The sequence below is a fragment of the Nycticebus coucang genome, chromosome 22 (assembly GCF_027406575.1).
Source record: "Nycticebus coucang isolate mNycCou1 chromosome 22, mNycCou1.pri, whole genome shotgun sequence".
Classification (NCBI taxonomy): Eukaryota; Metazoa; Chordata; class Mammalia; order Primates; family Lorisidae; genus Nycticebus; species Nycticebus coucang.
Window position 1 is genome coordinate 48,475,984 of NC_069801.1, and position 16,909 is coordinate 48,492,892.

The following is a 16,909-nucleotide window of genomic DNA, read 5'->3' on the forward strand; positions in this document are numbered from 1 at the left end:
CTCTAAGTGTTCTCCAAACATCCTTCCAGAAGGAACGTATTAGTGGTCATTCCCACCAGCAGTGTAGAAGTGTGCCCTTTCCTCCACATCCACACCAACATTTCTGGTTTTGGGATTTTGTTAAGTGGGCTACTCTTACTGGGGTTAGGTGATATCTCAGAGTAGTTTTGATTTGCATTTCTCTGATGATTAAGGATGATGAGCTTTTTTCATGTGTTTGTAGATTTTGCGTCGGTCTTCTTTAGAGAAGTTTGTCTTTAAGTCCCTTGCCCACCCTGAAATGGGGTCACGTGTTCTTTTCTTGCTAATAAATTTGAGTTCTCTGTGGATTCTGTTATTAGACCTTTATCGGAGGTATAACCTGCAAATATTTTCTCCCATTCTGAGGGCTGTCTGTTTGCTTTACTCACTATGTTCTTGGCTGTGCAGAAGCTTTTTGGTTTGATCAGGTCCCAGTAGTGTATTTTTGATACTGCTTCAATTGCCTGGGGAGTCCTCCTCATAAAATATTCACCCAGGCCGATTCCTTCAAGAGTTTTTCCTGCACTTTCTTCAAGTATTTTTATAGTTTCATGTCTTAAGTTTAAATCTTTTATCCAGTGAGAGTCTATCTTAGTTAATGGTGAAAGGTGTGGGTCCAGTTTCATTCTTCTACAGGTTGCCAGCCAGTTCACCCAGCACCATTTGTTAAATAGGGAATCTTTTCCCCACTGAATGTTTTTTTTTTTGGCCGGGGCTGGGTTTGAACCCACCACCTCCGGAATATGGGACCGGCGCCCTACTCCTTGAGCCACAGGCGCCGCCCATCCCCACTGAATGTTTTTAATTGGCTTGTCAAAGATCAAATAATGGTAAGTAGCTGGATTCATCTCTTGATTCTCTATTCTGTTCCAGACATCTACTTCTCTGTTTTTGTGCCAGTACCATGCTGTTTTGATCACTATGGATTTATAGTACAGTCTCAGGTCTGGTAGCGTGATTCCTCCTGCTTTGTTTTTATTGCTCAGTAGTGTTTTGGCTATTCGAGGTTTTTTCTGATTCCATATAAAACGAAGTATTATTTTTTCAAGATCTTTAAAGTATGACAATGGAGCTTTAATAGGAATTGCATTAAAATTATATATTGCTTTGGGCAGTATGGACATTTTAACAATGTTGATTATTCCCAGCCATGAGCATGGTATGTTTTTCCATCTGTTAACATCTTTGGCTATTTCTTTTCTTAGAGTTTCATAGTTCTCTTTGTAGAGATCTTTCACGTCCTTTGTTAGGTATACTCCCAAATATTTCATCTTCTTTGGCACTACTGTGAAAGGAATAGAGTCCTTGACTGTTTGTTTGGCTTGGTTATTGTTGGTAACTATAAAGGCTACAGATTTATGGGTGTTGATTTTGTAGCCTGAGACATTGCTGTATTCCTTGATCACTTCTAAAAGTTTTGTAGTAGAATCCCTAGTGTTTTCCAGGTATACGATCATATCATCTGCGAAGAGTGAAGTTTGATCTCTTCTGACCCTATGTGGATACCCTTGATTGCCTTTTCTTCCCTAATTGCAATGGCTAAAACTTCCATTATAATGTTAAAGAGCAATGGAGACAATGGGCAACCTTGCCTGGTTCCTGATCTAAGTGGAAATGATTTCAATTTAACTCCATTCAATACGATATTGGCTGTGGTTTTGCTGTAGATGGCCTCTATTAGTTTAAGAAATGTCCCTTCTATACCAATTTTCTTAAGTGCTCTGATCATGAAGGGATGCTGGATATTATCAAAAGCTTTTTCTGCATCAATTGAAAGAATCATATGGTCTTTATTTTTTAGTTTGTTTATGTGTTGAATTACATTTATAGATTTACGTATATTGAACCAGCCTTGAGACCCTGGGATAAATCTGACTTGGTCATGGTGTATAAGTTTTTTGATGTGTTGTTGGATTCTGTTTGTTAGGATCTTATTGAGTATTTTAGCATCTATATTCATTAGTGATATTGGTCTATAATTTTCTTTTCTTGTTGGGTCTTTCCCTGGTTTGGGGATCAAGGTGATGTTTGATTCGTAGAATGTGCTGGGTAATATTCCTTCTTTTTCTATATTTTGGAAGAGGTTTAGTAGTATAGGTACTAGTTCTTCTTTAAATGTTTGGTAGAATTCTGACGTAAAGCCATTTGGTCCTGGGCTTTTCTTTTTAGGGAGATTTTGTATAGTTGATGCTATTTCAGAACTTGATATAGGCCTGTTCAACATTTCTACTTCGTTCTGGCTAAGTCTTGGTAGGTGGCGTGCTTCCAGGTATTGGTCGATTTTTTTCAGATTTTCATATTTGTGAGAGTAGAGTTTCTTGTAGTATTCGTTAAGGATTTTTTGAATTTCTGAGGGGTCTGTTGTTATTTCATCATTACCATTTCTGATTGATGAAATTAGAGATTTTACTCTTTTTTTCCTGGTTAGGTTGGCCAAAGGTTTATCTATTTTATTGATCTTTTCAAAAAACCAGCTTTTGGATTTATTGATCTGTTGTATAATTCTTTTGTTTTCAATTTCATTTAGCTCTGCTCTGATTTTGGTTATTTCTTTTCTTCTGCTGGGTTTGGGGTTGGAGTGTTCTTCCTTCTCCAGTTGCTTGAGATGTCCCATTAAGTTATTAACTTCCTCTCTTTCTGTTTTCTTTTTTTTTAATTTTTTATTTTAATACTGTTTATTAGCAGAAATCTTTTTGATTATTTCTTGATATATTTTAGAATAAGTAACAACTTATATTTTAAATAATTAGGTAATATAAACCAGATACCGCTAAGAGATAAGACAGCTCTCTCATTAGTGCAGTATTGTCATCCATTGGTCTTTTTTTTTTTTTTTTTTTTTAATTAAATCATAGCTGTGTACATCAATATGATCATGGGGCACCATACACTTGTTTCATGGAATATTTGACTCATTTTCATCTCATTAGTTGACATAGCCCTCCTGGCATTTTCCTAGTTACTTTGCCAAGACATTTACATTCCACATTTGCCAAGGCTCACATGTACCCTTGTAAGATGCACCACAGGTGTGATCCTTTCAATCCTCCTCCCTCTAACCACCTCCCCCCTCCCTCCCCACGCTTTCCCCCTTCCCCTTGTTCTTAGGTTGTAACTTGGTTATAGCTTTCATGTGAAGGTCCTAAGTTAGTTTCATAGTAGGGGTGAATACATTGGATATTTTTTCTTCCACTCTTGAAACACTTTACTGAGAAGAATATGTTCCAGCTCCATCCATGTAAACATGAAGGAGGTAAAGTCTCTATCTTTCTTCAAGGCTGCATAGTATTCCATGGTGTACATACACCACAACCTGTTAATCCATTTGTGGATCGATGGGCCCTTGGGTTTCTTCCATGACTTAGCAATTATGAATAGGGCTGAAATAAAGATTCTGGTACAAATATCTTTGTTATGATGTGGTTTTTGGTCTTCTGGGTATATGCCCAGCAGAGGGATTACAGGATTGAATGGCAGATCTATTTTTAGATCTCTAAGTGTTCTCCATATATCTTTCCAAAAGGAATGTATTAGTTTGCATTCCCACCAGCAGTGCAAAAGTGTTCCCTTTTCTGTACATCCACGCCAACATCTCTGGTCTTGGGATTTTGTGATATAGGCTAGTCTCACTGGAGTTAGATGATATCTCAAAGTAGTTTTGATTTGCATTTCTCTGATGATTAAAGATGATGAGCACTTTTTCATATGTTTGAAGGCCGCTCGCCTGTCTTCTTCGGAGAAGTTTCTTTTCAATTCTCTTGTCCAGCCTGTGATGGGATCCCTTGTTCTTTTCTTGCTAGTGCGTTTGAGTTCTCTGTGGATTCTGGTTATTAAACCTTTGTCAGAGACATAACCAGCAAATATCTTCTCCCATTCTGTGGGCTGTTTGCTTTCTTTACTTACTGTGTTCTTGGCTGTGCAGAGGCTTTTTAGTTTGATCAAGTCCCCAAAGTGTATTTTTGAAGCTGCTTCAATCGCCCGGGGGGTCCTTCTCATAAAAAACCCAACCCAATTTCTTCAAGGGTTTTCCCTGCACTCTCTTCTAGTATTTTCATAGTTTCATGTCTTAAGTTTAGGTCTGTAATCCAGTAAGAGTCTGTCTTGGTTAGTGGTGTGGATCCAGTTTCAGTCTTCTACAGGTTGCCAGCCAGTTCACCCAGCACCATTTGTTAAATGGGGAATCTTTTCCGCACTGGATGTTTTTAATTGGCTTGTCAAAGATTAAATAACGGTAAGTAGCTGGGTTCATCTTTTGGTTCTCTATTCTGTTCCAAACATCTACTTCTCTGTTTTTGTGCCAATACCTTGCTGTTTTGATCACTATCGATTTGTAGTATAGTGTGAGGTCTGGTAGCGTAATTCCTCCTGCTTTTTTTTTTTTTTTGAGTAATGTCTTGGCTATTCGACGTTTTTTCTGAATCCATATAAAACGAAGTATTGTTTTTTCAAGATCTTTAAAGTATGACAGTGGAACTTTAATAGGGATTGCGTTGAAGGTATATATTGCTTTGGGTAGTATGGACATTTTAACAATGTTGATTTTTCCCAGCCATGAGCATAGTATGTTTTTCCATTTATTAACATTCTCAGCTATCTCTTTTCTTAGAGTTTCATAGTTCTCTTTATATAGATCTTTCACATCCTTTGTTAGATAAACTCCCAAATATTTCATCTTCTTTGGCATTACTGTGAATGGGATAGAGTCCTTAATTGTTTTTTCAACTTGACTATTGTTGGTATATATAAAGGCTACTGATTTATGAATGTTGATTTTGTAACCTGAGACGTTGCTGTATTCCTTGATCACTTCTAGGAGTTTTGTAGTAGAGTCCCTAGTGTTTTCCAGATATACAATCATATCATCTGCGAAGAGCGAAAGTTTGATCTCTTCTGACCCTATGTGGATGCCCTTGATCGCCTTTTCTTCCCTAATTGCGGTGGCTAAAACTTCTATTACAGTGTTGAAAAGCAATGGAGACAATGGGCAGCCTTGTCTGGTTCCTGATCTAAGTGGAAATGATTCCAATTTAACTCCGTTCAATATGATATTGGCTGTCGGTTTGCTGTAGATGGCCTCTATCAGTTTAAGAAATGTCCCTTCTAAACCAATTTTCTTAAGTGTTCTGATCATGAAGGGATGTTGGATGTTATCAAAAGCTTTTTCTGCATCGATTGAAAGGATCATATGATCTTTGTTTTTTACTTTGTTTATGTGCTGAATTACATTTATAGATTTACGTATATTGAACCAGCCTTGAGACCCTGGGATAAAGCCAACTTGAGCAACCTCCAACTCCTAGACTTAGGCGATTCTCTTGCCTCAGCCTCCTAAGTAGCTGGGATCACAGGTACCTGCCACAATGCCCAGCTATTTTTTTGTTGCAGTTTGGCTGGGGTTGGGTTTGAACCCGCCACCCTCCGTATATGGGGCTGGTGTCTTACCCACTGAGCCACAGGTGCCACCCACCTGTGGCAATCTTACACCATATTGATTATTGTAGCTTTGTAGTTAGTCTTGAAGTTGGGAAATGTTATTTCTCCAACTTTGTTCTTATCTTTTAACATTGTGTTGGATAGTCTTGTTCCTTTGCCTTTCCACTTAAACCATAGAATCAGTTGATACCCAGCAAATAACTTGATTTTGATTGGGATGGCTTTGAAGCTGTAGATCAAGTTGGGAGGAACTGACATCTCCACAATATTGAGTTGTCCTGTCCTTGGACATGGACTATCTCTCCATTTATTTAGTTCTTTTTGTTTGTTTTTCCCATTCATTATTTTTATTTTTTGGTTTATGCAATGTTGAGTGTGTTTATTTCACTTTTATTTCAGATTAATATAAGGGCACACATGATTAGGTACATTATTTGCATTTGTTAGTTGAAGTCCAAGTTGTAGTTGAGCCCTTTACCCTGGGGGTGTGTCATATACCCTTTATTTCTTTTAAAATTTCATTTCTCAGAATTTTGTAGTTTTCTTTATATAGATCTTGTACATATTTTGTTAGATTTATATGATTTCAGGTTCCATTTATTATTGACTTATAGGAAAACAGTTCGACTTCTGTATATTAACTTTCCATCCTGCAACCTTATTCTAATCGCTCGTAAGTTCCAGAAATTTTTTTGTCTATTCTTTTCCAGTTTTCTACATTGATGTATCATCTGTATGTGCCTTGTTGTTCCTGACCTTAATGTAAAGCTTCTAGTTTCTCACCATTAAGTTTGATATTAGCTGTAGTGTTGTTGTTTTTCTTGTTGTTGTTTGTTTTTGAGACAGAGTCTTACTCTGTTGCCCTCGGTTGGGTGCTATGGCATCACAGCTCACAGCAACTTCAAACTCTTGGGCTTAAGCAATTCTCTTGCCTCAGCCTCCCAAGTAGCTGGGACTATAGGTGCCCACCACAACACCCGGCTATTTTTTGTTGCAGTTGTCATTGTTGTTTAGCTGGCCCGGGATGGGTTCAAACCTTGCAGTCTCGGGGTATGTGGCTGATGCTGTAACCGCTGTGCTACAAGCCCTGAGCTAGCTGTAGTGTTTTTATGCATATTCTTTATCATATTACCGAAGTTCCCTTTTCTTTCTAGTTTACTAGGAGTTTTTATCATGAATGGGTGTTAGATTTTGTTTTTTTCCCCTGCATCTATTGATATCATATAATTTCTCTTATTAACATTAATTGATTTTCAAATATTGGCCAGAGGTGGTGGCTCACTTCTGTAATCCTAGCACTCTGGGAGGCCAAGGCAGGTGGATTGCTTAAGCTCAGGAGTTCAAGACCAGCCTGAGCAAGAGTGAGAACCCCTCTTTACTAAAAATAGAAAAATTAGGCAGCATTGTAGTGGGTACCGTAGTCCCTGCTTCTTAGGAGGCTGAGGTCAGGGGTCACGTGAGTCTAAGAGTTTGAGATTGATGTGAGCTGTGATGCCACAGCATGGTACCCAGGGCACAGAGTGAGACTCTGTCTCCAGAAAAACAAAAGAAAATTCAACCAGCCTTGTATACCCTCTTGGGATTTATTCATATATCATGAGTAATTCTTTTTATACATTGTTTCATTTACTAATGTTTTGTTGAAATTCTTTGTATCTATGTTTATGAAAGATACTGGTCTGTAGTTTTATCTTCTTGTAATATATTTCTCTGGTTTTAGTATTAGGGTAATGGCTAACCTCTCCTCCTGTCCCCACCTCTCTCCATGTTGCCCAGGCTGGTCTCAAACTTTTGGCCTCCACCAATTCTCTGACTCAGGTCCCCAACATGTTGATATTACAGGTCTGAGTCATTCACAATACCACCTTCTTCATTTTTGAAGCACAGTTATTCAGGATACAGAATTCTAGGTTTTAATTTTTTTCTTAGTACTTTATAAATATTTCACTCTACTCTCTTCTTACATATTTTCTGAGAAGATACCATGTCTAATTTGATATCTTTCCTCCTCTATAGGTAAGTCGCCCTCCCCTGGCTTTTGTTAGGATTTTATCTTTGATTTTCAATAATCTGGAAATGATATGCCTAGGTGTAATTTTCCTGGCATTTTTCCTGCTTGGTATCTTTTGAGCTTTCTCTTGATTGGTGGTTTGATATCTCATATTAATTTATAGAAATTCTTGGTCATGGTTTTAAATTTTTCTTCTGTTCTCTTTCTTCTTCTGGTATTTTTGTTATGTTTAGTTATGTCTTTTGTAGTTGTCCATGGTTCTAGGATATGCTCTTCTGTTTTCTTTTTTCCCCCAATCTCTTTTCTTTTTGCTTTTCAGTTTTGCAAGTGTTCATTGAGCTATCCTCATGCTTAGAGATTCTTTACTTAGCTGTGTCGAGTCTACTAATTAGCCCACCAAAAGCATTTTTCATTTAGTGTTTTTGATCTCTAGCATTTCCTTTTGATTCTTTTTTGGAATTTCCACCTCTCTGCTTACATTGCCCACCTATTCTTGAATATTTTCTACTTTGTCCATTTAGAGCCTTTAGGATACTAATCATAGTTGTTTTAGTTCCTGGTTTGATAATTACAATGTCCCTGCTATGTCTGAGTCTAGTTTTGATGCTTTCTGTGTCTCTTCAAGCTGTGCTTTTTCCTGTTTAGTATGTCTTGTGATATTTTTCTTGATAAGTAGATGTGATGTATTTGGTAAAAGGAACTGTGGTAAATTGCCTTTTAGTAATGTGGTGTAAGGTGTGGTTAGAGGGGAAACATTCTGTGGCCCTATGGTTAAATCTCAGTCTTTTTGTGAATTTAGTAAACTTCACATATGCTTCTCAAATCCATCACCCCTTTCATCTGCCCACCCCATAAGTGGGACAAGATGGCTATAAAGGCTGGAGAGTTAGGTACTTACCTTCTTCCACGTGAAAGGCTAGAGGGGCAGCATGAGAAGATCTTCCCCAATATTCACTGTGATGACCTTGTAGAGTTCCTAGAGGCAAAACCAGAGTGTGGTTTTCCTCCTGTCCCAGTATGATTGAGCATCCCAGGAGTTTATATTTCTCAGATTGGTCCATGGTAAGCCTCCAACAATTTTCTAGTTACAGATCAGCTAACCTTACCTGGATACTAGTTTCCATGGAGGTTGCTGGGCAGTGCCTGTGGCTCAAAGGAGTAGGGCGCCGGCCCCATATGCCGGAGGTGGTGGGTTCAAACCCAGCCCCGGCCAAAAACAGCAAATAAATAAACTTCATGGAGGTTGCTGCTTGTGAGTTTTTTGCTTGGGTTAGTTGTATTTTCCCAAATTTTCTAATTTGGAGGGCACCGGTTTGCCCTGTGCCCTTGCTTCTCTTACAGATCTAAGAAGAGTTGTAGATTTTTAAATTTGTTCAACATTTTGCTTGTGGTTAGGACAGGGTGGTGACTTCTAAACTGCCTTTTTTTTTTTTTTGAGACAGAGTCTTGCTTTGTTGCCCATGCTAGAGCGCTATGGTGTCATAGCTCACAGCAACCTCAAACTCTTGGCCTCAAGAAATCTTTTTCCCTCAGCCTCCCAAGTAGCTGAGACTACACGTGCTCATAATGCCCAGCCAGGATCTAGCTCTCAGGCTGGTCTCACACTTCTGAGCTCAAGCAGTCCACCCATCTCAGCCTTCCAGAGTGCTAGGATTAGGCGTGAGCCACTGTGCCTGGCTTTCTAAGCTTCTTATATGCCACACTGGAAACCTAAAGTATCACCTGATTTGATTTTTTTCATAGTTTTTTTACTTTTTTAACTTCCGTTGTGGCCCAAAGTAATATAAATATTTCACTCTACTCTCTTCTTGCTTACATATTTTCTGAGAAGATACCATGTCTAATTTGATATCTTTCCTCTCTCTATATATAGAATGTTGAGAATGAATTAGAGTAGTTAGGGTAGACTTAGGAAGACTTTAATAAGAAGTTTATTCCAAAGGGCCAGTACCTGTAATGGGGTGGTGTTGGTAAGAGATGGATAGAATTAAAAGTGTATTTAGAGAAAAAAAAAAAAACGAGTGTATTTAGGATGCAAGAATGACAAAACTTGATAGACTGAATGTGGCGTGGGGGAGGCGGCTAGGAGGACAGCTAGGTTTATGATTGACATAGCATGGTAGTGGTTTCATTTACTGAGATAGGGAGCCCTGGGAGAGGGCCCAGCTTTGAAAAAGCTGGTGGGGGGAAAGAGAGTGTATTTGGTATTAGGCATTTTGAAACAGTTTTCATAAAACAAATTGAAGGTATCTTTTAACACTGAGTCCAGAAGTTTAGCTCACTTACTCAGCAAGTGTTGAGCTCTTTGTGCACTGTGTACCATGCTAGGTGATGTACGGGGTACCAATAGAGCTATAAAAATACAAGAAGTAATTGGAATTTTAGGAGTTTAGTAGGGTTCTGAAAGCAAGGATAGGTATATAAATAACCCTAAGAAAAAATAACAAGAGCCAAAATGGAAACTGTCTTCCAGATCAGTAAGTTAATCATTTTGTCTGTGAGTCTCTGTTGATGTCTCCTAAGCCCAAACTTTTGATACAATTTGAAGTTTACTACTTTCGGATTCCTGAAGAACCTTCACAAGCCACCTACACTCCTTATGGAGCTGTGGCGCAACAGCAGGCCTACGATGTCTCACTGTATTAATAAAATGAAACTTAGGCACCCATTGCTTTTGTTTATTTATATAGTATCTCCTTCTCCCGCCTACCTTCCACGCGACACAAACAACTTTCCGGAAGTAAGCACAATTAGTTATCAAGATGAAACTTCTGGGCCCGGCTGCTGGGGAAGCCGAGGGTGGGCCGGGGGGTGTTGGTGAAGCACGTTTACGGTTCTGACCGGGTTCTTCTCCAGGAGCCACCCAATGGGAGTCCCAGAGGCTGGAGCCCCAAACCGAACTGTGCTCCTTCGAGCGACAACCCCCCTTTCCCGCGGGTGGCGCTGCCGCGGTGGAGGCCGCCAGTCCCGAGGTGCACCCCTCAAGGTGAGCCCGGGTCCCCGCGCGGGGGCTGACGGGGCTGGGCGGGGGCCCGGCGGCCAGACCCCGGGGACGCGGCCCGCAGCTTCCCGCCCCTCCAGCTGGCGCTGGCGCTGGCGCTAGCTCCCGCCCGCCTCTCCGCCCCAAAACTGATCCAACCGCCAATCGCCAGCCGCTCACCTCCCGACAGCAGGTGACCCATGGCCAATCGCCAGGGCTCTCTTTGCCGGAGCCGGCAGAGCCAGCCAATCGGGACGGCCTCCGGGCCGGGGCGGGGAGCGAGCAGGGGTAGTGGTGAAGGGGGTGTCCCGAGGAACGGGCTGAGCCTCTGTCTGGACCGCCTTCGCTGCGGCCCAGGGATCCGATCCAGGGGATCAGAAAAAGGGGTAGTCGGGAGCACCCCCCGGCTTCCTCCCTCCTCTGGAGGCACGGGGCGGGGGTCTTGGCGAATGGCTTTCTTGCTGGCCACTTGCGGAGTGAGTAGACCCCGAGGGTCTGGGAGAGGGGCTGGCCCCTACCCCTGAGGCCCCGGGGTCCCTGCTGCCGGCCCAGGGCCAGGCCGTGGGCACGAATGTTGTGCCCTCCCTGCCTCCGTCCCGCCGCCCGCTGGGGTGAGTAGGGCGACCCGGCTGCCCAGGCCCCTCTTCCCGGAGCGCTCCTCACTTCCTCAGCCCAGACGGGTTGCGGGCTGAGGCCAGGGGCCTCGAGTTCCGCCGAGAGGTCGTTGGCCACCACCAAATCGGACTTTAGAGGGAGTCTTCTTTTTTTCAATTCCTTTTTTGTGAAACTCTGTTTTCCATTTGAAAAATGTCTCAGAATGTGATTTTAAATACAAAAGTATACTTTCTCTTAACGTGAAAGCTTTATTTTGAACAGTTGCCCGTTAGTTGCAGGCCAGGCGTATTTTGGTGGTGGTTTACTTTTGGCACTGTGTTCTGGCCTGATGGTGTATTTTTGTGTATAATCATTACGATGCTATTGTTTGTGAGTATGTGAGTAGAGAAGGAGGTCGTTTTATGCTTTTTAGGTAGCTTCCAGAAGTAATTAACTTTGGTGTAGATTTAGGGGTTGATCAGCCCAGGTTAGTTATGGAGAATTGAGTATAATTTAATAATAGACTAGGAAGCATATTTGCATTATGCATTTTTTGCTGGCATTCATACTGTATTACAAGTATTTTTGTTATGAAAGATTGAGAGATTTACTGAAATAAAATTTTTTTGCTAATTTGAAGTTAACACTCAGATATGCTTATTGATTAAACTTTACTTCTAGCTGTATTAAGGAAATTAAAAAGAAATCAAGTAGTTACTTCATAGTTTCTCAAAGGAGAAGCTGGGAGAGATCTTAGAATAGTATTTGCAATTTTAAGAGCTTTTGCAGTTACTTAAAAACTGGAAATTCTCAGGCAATTATCTGTGAATCTTTCAGAACACTACCTGTATTTAACTGACTAGGTGATAAAACCCTTTAATGAATAATGTTAACATCTCTCATCTGCTTTTACTTTAGAAAAAATAGTTTTTTACTTCCTCTTTTTGTGCAACCCAGCAAGAGACAACTTAAATAAAAATACTATATTACCTTTCCTAGCACAGGGAAGGTACATACCATTAAAAATCAGATTCTTAGTCTTGAGAATCAAGAAAGATAACAGACAAGTTGTATCTGTTTTCAAAGTGTCCAGAGTTTGTTTTTGACAGAGATGGTAGTGTGCTTGGGAGCACCCTGCAGTAAATACTGGGCTGCAAAGACTTGTCTATTGGTCACATTCATTTCATTTTGGTATTTCTAAAATTCTGGACACTAATTTTTATTTTATTTATTTTTTTGAGACAGAGTATTGATCTTGGTATAGTGCAGTGGCAAAATCATAGCTCACAGCAACCTCAGACTCCTGGGTTCAGGCAACCTCCTGCCCCAGCCTCCTCAGTATATGGTGTATTCCACGATGCTGGCTAATTTTTCTATTTTTTTGTTTTGTAGAGACAGAGTCTCACTTTATGGCTCTCGGTAGAGTGCCATGGCATCACACAGCTCACAGCAACCTCCAACTCGCGGGCTTAAGCGATTCTCTTGCCTCAGCTTTCTGAGTAGCTGGGACTACAGGCGCCCGCCACAACGCCCAGCTATTCTTTTTGGTTGCAGTTCAGCCGGGGCGGGGTTTGAACCCGCCACCATCGGTATATGGGGCCGGCACCTTACCTACTGAGCCACAGGCGCCGCCCTTTCTATTTTTGATAGAGATGGAGTCTCACTCTTGCTCAGGCTAGTCTTGAACTTCTGAGCATGGGCCTCCTAGATTGCTGGGATTACAGGCAAGAGCCATCATGCCTGGCTCATTTTTTTTTTTTTTAATGTGAAAAGATTGTGTTTACTATTCTCAGTCACCCCCAGTTTATCCTAGTTGATATGAAGATTAGCAGGGAATTTAGTTCAATTAAAATTCAGTTCATCTATGAAAGAGCATTGTGATATCACCATGTATTGGTGGTGTTTTAAGCCAGAAGTTACATGGCTTAATTGAGAGAGAAGATGAAGAAAAACCAGCCTGATAATCAGGCTTTTATTCTAAAAATTAAATTCTAATATGTGTCCTAAAATATGTTAAGTCTTACCAATATCTAAATTTTATACTGTAGAGTAATAACTTAATATTTACAGTGATTCTTATATAGAATAAGTTTTATGATTGATGTACTTAGAAAATTATACTTAGGAAGAAGACTTTTAATAAAGGTTTAACAAAGATAATGTTTGAAAAAATAGTTCTTAGATGGAAAATATAATTAAGCAAAGTATCCCTCCCTAAATATTTTAATGAGCTGAAGTTCTACCACACACAGGCACTTAGTCATTTAAAGCTATTTTCTATCTAACTTATTTTCCATGTCCAATCACCGGATCCTGTTATGTTTGCCTTAGTAATAATCTCTTGGATATAACATTTTTTTCTAGGTGATAGTGTAGACCCTCTTCATCTCTCACCTACACTACTGAGAAATCTGATTCATCTATCACTGGACTTCCACAACCAACTTTGGAGTTCGAACAATCCTTTCACAGGGGTTGCCTAAATACATCCTGGATATCAGATATTTACATTCTGATTCATAACAGTAGCAAAATTACAGTTATGAAGTAGCAACGAAAATCATTTTATGGTTGGGGGTCACCACAACATGAGGAACTGTATTAAAGGGTTGTAGCATTAGGAAGGTTGAGAACCACTGTTTTAATCCAAAATCAAATCTGAGTTAGTCCCATCCTTGAAAATGTGTTTGGTCTCCCCCTTGGCAAAGCCTACCTTCCTGGCATATCCTTCAAGGCCCTTCACAGTCCAATCCTAATTTCTCTTTCTTGAGTCTGGACTCAGCTCCATGTGCTTTACCTGAGGCTTCTCCGTGAACTGTTTCACATTTACAACCTCTCATAGGTCTATGTTTTTTCACAGCCTTTTCCTCTTGCTTAGATTGCCCTCCTTATATCCAAGCGATAGGCCTTGAATTCTTCCTTAGCACACAGCGCCTGTGTTCCCTTTTCTGCGATGCCTTCCTTTGGGCAGAGCAAGTTACTACTCTCGTCCTTTGTGTCCTTCTGCAGCACTCCGTACTGACCTCTATACTGCAGCCTTCACCAAGCTGTAGTGTGAAATTTTTGTTCACATGTCCGATTCGTACATTAGACCCTAATTTCCTTGAGACCAGGGGTTCTTATATATTTTTGTATCCCCAGGGTCTTTGTCCCTATACCAGTGCTTAGCACATAGTAGGTGCTGGTTAAGTGATTAAGATATATGACATAATAATATCCCAAGTGTGCAAACCTTTGGCCCAGGTGTACTGGAGTTAAGTTTCTTCCTGTGAGTGAAAGTGTTTCCTAGGTCAACAAGCTCCCTGGTTGCTATCAGACCTGAGAGACAGAGGATTAGAAAAATGTTTACAGTCAATGTTATAAATGGGGGACAGGACCCCTCACCCCCACCCCGTGCCAGTCTGTAGGAGCTCTAATAGAGCTGAAATAATACTATTAGAAGTATGAGCACAAATTGGTTCTGGGGTACTGTTAGCATTATAGGAAAAAGCATGTTGTTAGCTAAAATAATTCAGGGACTGCTTTGAAGGGGTGAAATTCGAGTTTAGTCCAGAAGACTAGGTAATTCTTAATTTTGTTTGCTCTTATTTTTATTGTCGTTAGAGATAGCCTTTGAAGTTGATGGTAGTTCCTGGCTACAGTAGATATTCAGTAAATATTTGTGTCATGAATGAATGTGTGTGAGAGAGAAAAGGAGAGAAATGTAACTTTAAGAACTTTTCTTCTGGGCGGCACCTGTGGCTCAGTGGGTAGGGTGCCGGCCCCATGTACCGGGTGTGGTGGGTTCGAACCCAGCCCCAGTCAAACTGCAACAAAAAATAGCTGGGTGTTGTGATGGGCAGCTGTAGTCCCAGTTACTCGGGAGGCTGAGGCAAGAGAATTGTCTAAGTCCAGGAGTTGGAGGTTGCTGTGAGCTGTGACACCACAGCGTTCTACTGAGGGTGATAAAGTGAGACTCTGTCTCTCTTAAAAAAAAAAGAACTTCTTTACTATATTGACTAAGTGACTCATTTTGATTTTTCCAAAATGTGCCACTTCAATCAAGTTATTCTGCTTACTCCATTGTTTCTTTGCATTCTCTGCATTCCAGAGCATGTTTTAAAATCTAGTTGCATAGTATCTTTCTCAGTAAGTTTCAAGGTTATACCAAATGATGGAGTTTGCTTGTGTTTTCACATTCTTTGTCATACCCTAGAGGACTTGGCTACAGTTGGAACCTGTAAGTTCTTATTGTCTTTAAATGAAATTAATTTTTTTAATGGATGACTAAGTGGCCCCTGGGTTTTTCCAGTGTGATGAGGTATTTACCCTCCTGGTGAGCCTGATTATTTTTGCTTGAAGCTTATTGTCCTGGCTTTGCGGCAGCCTGGAACTAGAAGGAATCTTCAAGTTCTAACTTAATTTCTGCCTTTTTTTTTATTAGTGGAAGATACAGTCTCAGAGAAGTGAAGTGACTTGCCCAAAGTCACACAGCTAGAGACTCGAATGACTAAGGCTAGAGTGTAGCTGACTCTTGCTCTTCTGTTATCTCCAGAGAAAATCAGGATGCTGCTCTGGCTAATCTCTAGCCCCAGTACTTTTGCAGTTCAGCCACAAATTTTCATTTCCTTTAGATTCAGCATCCAGCTCTGAAAAATAACATCTTATGTATTTTTCTAAGAGAGTATCATTCCTCATCTGGCCTCCTTGTGCTTTCTAGCCTCTGCCCAGCTGGGAGTGTGGTGGTGGTCCTCCATTTTCTTGCAGATTCATTCTCTGCCCTGTGCTCCAGGAGGCTAATCTTTACAGCCTGTAGCATCCTAGGAATCCTTTGCCCCTTGGAGTCTGGTTGGGTTTAGTCAGTGGCAAACAGTGACAAAACGTGGAGAATAAACAAGTTCTTACTCCTCTTGCTCCTTCCTTCCTTCCTTTGGTGCAGTTCTAACAGGGACTGTCCCACAGCCATTGTGTCCAGTGGGTAGCTGCTCCTCCTGTTTGGCTCACGACAACCGTTTCCTCCTCTGCTCCTTCAGACTAGAGATGATAAGGTCAATTTGCTCTTCCTAATTCTGGAATACTTCCACATCCCTTGTAAATTTCCTTAACCCTGCCTTCACTTCTGTAGAGAATGTAGTCTTTTCATTAAAGAAAGATTCAAACATCTCATTTGATTATGCTGTTTCCTGCCAGGGCTCCATCTCTGTCCAAAGACCGCATTCTCGAATGCTGCTTCATGAAACTTTGCTCCCTTGAATCTCAGTGCTTTTCTCATAACATTATACTATCCTGCAATCAGTTATTCATAGATAGGTGTTTATTTCCTCTGCTAGATTGAAACTCGTTTAGGGCTGTATGTGCTGCTTCTTGGCATCCCCAAAACATCCTGCACAGTGCCATAGTTCTAAAGGATGCTCAGTGAATAATTATTGGTTAGCTGAATTCTAAGTCCCAGAGTAATAATGTGTAAAAATGTCTCATGATAAGATTTGTCTTGAAAGATTTTTGAGGGATGAGATGATTCTCATTGCCTGATCTTGCTGCTGCTTGTACTACCATTTATTTTAGTGTCTTTTTCTCCTATTTAAGTTACCATTTTTTCTTAAAAACTTACAGCTTTAGAAAAATTCAACCACCAACAACATAATAATTCCTTTATGATAACTAAATGCATTATTTATGATTTTTTTTTTGTTCTTTTGAAATTTTGGATTAGCAGTTCTCAACCTGTGGGTCGCACCCCCTTTCTAACAATGAAAATACATCCTGCATATCAGATACTTACATTACAGTTCATAACAGTAGCAAAATTACAGTTACGAAGTAGCAACAAAAATAATTTTATGGTTGGGATCACCACAACATGAACTGTATTAAAGGGTCGCGGCATTAGG

The 16,909-nt window shown here is 40.5% G+C and overlaps 1 protein-coding gene across 13 annotated transcripts in view; it reads left to right on the forward strand.

The window, feature by feature from the left end:
• Positions 1 to 16,909, forward strand: part of OSBPL9 (oxysterol binding protein like 9) — a 222,440-nt gene that overhangs the window by 143,148 nt on the left and 62,383 nt on the right. The window contains exon 1 of one of the 13 annotated variants that reach the window (XM_053576473.1): positions 10,740 to 10,921. The exons of 9 other annotated variants lie outside the window; for them this stretch is intronic. In XM_053576473.1, the coding sequence (XP_053432448.1) occupies positions 10,895 to 10,921 (27 nt within the window). In that variant the 5' untranslated portion in view covers positions 10,740 to 10,894. Of the gene's footprint in view, positions 1 to 10,739; positions 11,057 to 16,909 lie in introns of those variants that run through there. 3 more of the 13 variants (XM_053576472.1, XM_053576474.1, XM_053576478.1) reach the window with 3 other exon arrangements.